Source organism: Mytilus galloprovincialis, chromosome 8 (assembly GCF_965363235.1).
Source record: "Mytilus galloprovincialis chromosome 8, xbMytGall1.hap1.1, whole genome shotgun sequence".
Classification (NCBI taxonomy): domain Eukaryota; kingdom Metazoa; phylum Mollusca; class Bivalvia; order Mytilida; family Mytilidae; genus Mytilus; species Mytilus galloprovincialis.
In genome coordinates, this window is record NC_134845.1 from 61188229 (window position 1) to 61192178 (window position 3950).

Genomic DNA, 3950 nt, shown 5'->3' on the forward strand with positions numbered 1-3950 from the left:
GCTGCAGTAGAGCGCCATCCAAACTTAACACTTGTATGTCGATTTAAGTATTTAGTTTGCAAATAGCTGGATGAACATCTAGGTGTATCCGAAAAAAGTAAGCATTTTTCACCAAAATGATACCGAAAAACACTTAGAATTTCATCGGTGGTAAGTAGCATGGAATGTGAAACTTTGTTTGAAAAATAAGTTTTTTCTACAAGAGGAAATTTTATCATGAACACCAATTCTCCTGCTATGGCTCTTAAATTCTCTGCATTTACTTCTTTACCTTGCATTTTACATTGAGCTTCTGTCCACTTCAGGAAAAATTTACAAACTTCTGTCTCGGAACAAGAAAGATTATCAGATGTTAAAATAATTTTAACGCATTCGGTATTTAGGTGAACTGCATGAATGGACAACAGGCATTCGTCCGTATTATCTTCTATAAACTGTAAGCTTTCTTTTTGAAGATCTTCGAGATGAAATTGTTTAGCCGCTGAGAGCGCCACAACGGCATTTGAAGATTGTGCAGTTGATTTAAGGAGTTCACAACACTTTGTCTTAATTTTTGAAAGCATGTATTTGTCAGCTGCATATACCATTCTGTTAACATTGTCTGTGGATATTTGAATCTAATTACTGTAGGCATACCTGATTGAAAAAATATATAATATAAATCAAGTTTAAGACCACAATTGTAAATGCTGATATATCTTATTTCTATCCACGATTCACAGGATCTTGATTAGACTTTTTAAAAATATTATTGGGAATAAACCTATCAAGGACGACAGTTAAATAGTGAATGAATGAACCAAATTTGCAATTAAATGTGATAATCCTTCCTTTCAGGACTCTGTTACGTACGTTTATGACAGCGTGCAGTCAAGGATCGGACACTCCAGGTCATCAAGGGAAGTAATTCTACCTTTTCACTAGTCGTAGTTTAGTGCTGTATGATCTCAAAACGGTCCATAATCGTGTGAACGTCACATTACTGTTTAAGTCAGTACGGGCTAAATTATGATTACCGAATGCGGTCATTGTATAGCTTAAACGTTTTATTTGTTTTATCTGAACATTGAATAACAAAATGTTATTTCTATATTTTCTCGATCAAATGATTATTTGTAACGTATGCGTGTGCTTAGTAATAGTTATACAATGAGGGAAAGTGGTATTTCAGTGCAAGATCCTTTCGATTTCGATGAGCCAGAGAATGATATTACATTGACTCACCAAGTCTGAATGGGATAATTATTTTACATCCCAGCTGTTCGAAATAGGATAAAAGCCCATTTACGTTCCATAACATCTAGTTTAGAACACATCACAATCATTATACTTTACTTCATATATTATTATATTGTGTATACCATATATGAGCCCCGAACACACAGTTTAAATATGTTAGATTAACAGGGAGTGTGTATCCAGTCGTCCTTATGTAGCGGTATGACTTATGTGTTTATATGCTAATAGTTTTAAGTTCGATTCCCAGCATAGACACAGGTTTATTTTCTTCACAAATTTTAATAGTTAGTCATTTTTCTGTATAACTATTTCTAAGTTTAACTGTGGATTTGACAATTCCGCCAAAATGTTACAGAACAAAGGAAAGCATGCAGACAAAAAATACAAAAGAGGGTGATCCGGCTCAGATCACCCCTGATAAAACAAAGGAGCTGGGGTGTAATGACCATATGCATATTAAATACTGACCTGGTCGTTGTCGATTTTTCTTTACGAAACACAATATGTCGAAATTCAGTATTGCGTCTTCTTTACTATTAGTCGTCTGTTTGTCTTTTTATTTTTTAGCCATGGCGTTGTCAGTGTATTTTCGATCTATGAGCTTGACCTTCCCTCTGGTATTTTTTGCCCCTCTTTTTGAAAATTACTTCAATAAATATATAAATTAATCCTTTAACAAGATTTCCACTGTTGTTTTCTCAGACAATTTATTCATTGAAACATCATTAAGGAGTTAAATTGAAGTTCGCATAGGTACGGATATCATAAGGTCGAACTATCAACTTGCAAGTGAATAATGCATCAGCAATAGTTCTTAACTTATTTTGACAAAATTGAAGCATACCGGCCACTAAAAGCGAATTATTATATCACTTTTTCACTTTCATGAATTATTGAACAAAAAAAATTCATATCTTAAATTTTTGTAGCTAGTGCCCCTTTAACATGTTTAACGGTACTAATTTTCATGAACCAAATCTGCATTTCGACAATTAATATATCTTTAATGATAGTTGAGAACGACATATTTTAAGATCAAAACAATTTAAAAACGTTGGAGAGCTGTTACGGACGAAAAAAAGAAAAGCCATATAAAGGTGCTTTAAATTGATATTAGCGAAGGCAAAATAGCAGATACATTGACGCGGTAAGTTCTGGTGAATACTCATATGGTCTAACCTGTTAAAATAATCAAACGAGTATATTATCATATGGTTCAAACATTAACAAATGATCAGAGCATATGCTTATACCAATATATTTTAAATGATGGTCTGTACATGCATATTTGTAAAGCTTCAAAGACATGCTGACTGAACATTTTCAAACTACCGACCGTGCAAGGGCTGTATAGCCAGTTAGGGTTGTATAGCCAGTTAGGGTTATTACAAACTTCCAAATATATATTTATTTAAACTATCAACAAGTTTTGATTTATTTTCTATTATTTCAGATTGTATTTAATTATTCTGTTTGTGAACATATTCCATAATTGGAACAACTGACAACATACTAACCGAAGTAGATTGTTGAATATATCATCGTCAATATCAGGTATATTGATTTCTCCTTTTTCAGGAAGTAAACCTTCAAACATCGTATGAAATACCAAGCTGCGACTAGCCAGAATATTCTTATGTGCCTTAATTATTTTGCAGCTTTCTCCAACACGGAACGTGACGTCACACATAATTTCATTTTCTAACATGTACAGCATACAATTTGGTAAGGTTTTGCCTTCTCTCCAATCGACTTTTTCTTTGTTTAAGTTATCCATGGTTTTCTATAATCAAATAAAACAAAACATGACATTGAATATCAAATAAATCAGACCACATTTTGTTCTCCTATTTCATTTTGGTATTAATGTTTGGCTTTAAAATATATGAATAAATTTATATAGAATTATGTATTTGAACATCTGTATTGGGTCTCATTGGTCAGAGCTAAGTATTACTGGAACGAACTTTTGACCAGATGAGCCGCGGGGCACGTTCAATCAACACGAGGGGACGGTGGCGAATAGCTACCCGACCCTCCTGTTTCATATATAATAGCGTATTTTGATCTTCAAGTAGCAATACTTACCTGCAGTGACATGTTCCCAGGAAAAAATGTGTAGATGGTGGATTCGTTCCAAGATATAAAGTACTTTCGATTTAGTTGTAAAAGTAGATTAATCAGTAACAACCCGATACGATACGATAGAGATACGCATGACACAGTTAGTTGATCTATTTTTAAAAATATGGTCATATTGGTTTCTAAAAATAGCTGACAAGTTTTATGTGTATTTCATTGTGTGCATATTCATTTTTCTTAATGATATATTAATGTCATAACGGGGCGTCGTGAATGATATAGGTATCTACATAAATATCATTGATTAATCTTAACTGAATTTATAGGTGATTTAAGAAGTTACATAAAATAAAATGTTGATATGTGTCTTAGATAGTTTCATTATAATTGTGTCTGACATGTCACTATGTCATTTAATTTCAAATTTCTATAGATTTATACATATGTTTTTTACTTGAATTCTTACTTCAAACATGTATCAGTGATGCGTCAAACCTACACTCCAGATTAGGAAAAGAAAAATGGGAGAAGTAGGGCAAAATAGATTACCCTGTATTGTACGAAGAAAACCAAGCAGTCCGAACATCTGAAAAAATAAAATCATAAACTTATCTAATCACATTTGCGAA

The 3950-nt window shown here is 32.9% G+C and overlaps 1 protein-coding gene across 1 annotated transcript; it reads right to left on the reverse strand.

Annotated features, from left to right (window-relative positions):
* Positions 1 to 388: 388 nt before the first annotated feature.
* LOC143042333 (BTB/POZ domain-containing protein 6-like) lies at positions 389 to 3418 on the reverse strand. The gene is made up of 3 exons (XM_076214613.1): positions 3328 to 3418; positions 2757 to 3022; positions 389 to 636 (listed from the first exon to the last, which is right to left on the reverse strand). The coding sequence occupies exons 1-3, from the start codon at positions 3337 to 3339 to the stop codon at positions 618 to 620; spliced, it is 297 nt and encodes a 98-aa protein (XP_076070728.1). The 5' UTR covers positions 3340 to 3418; the 3' UTR covers positions 389 to 617.
* Between the last annotated feature and the right edge of the window lie 532 nt (positions 3419 to 3950).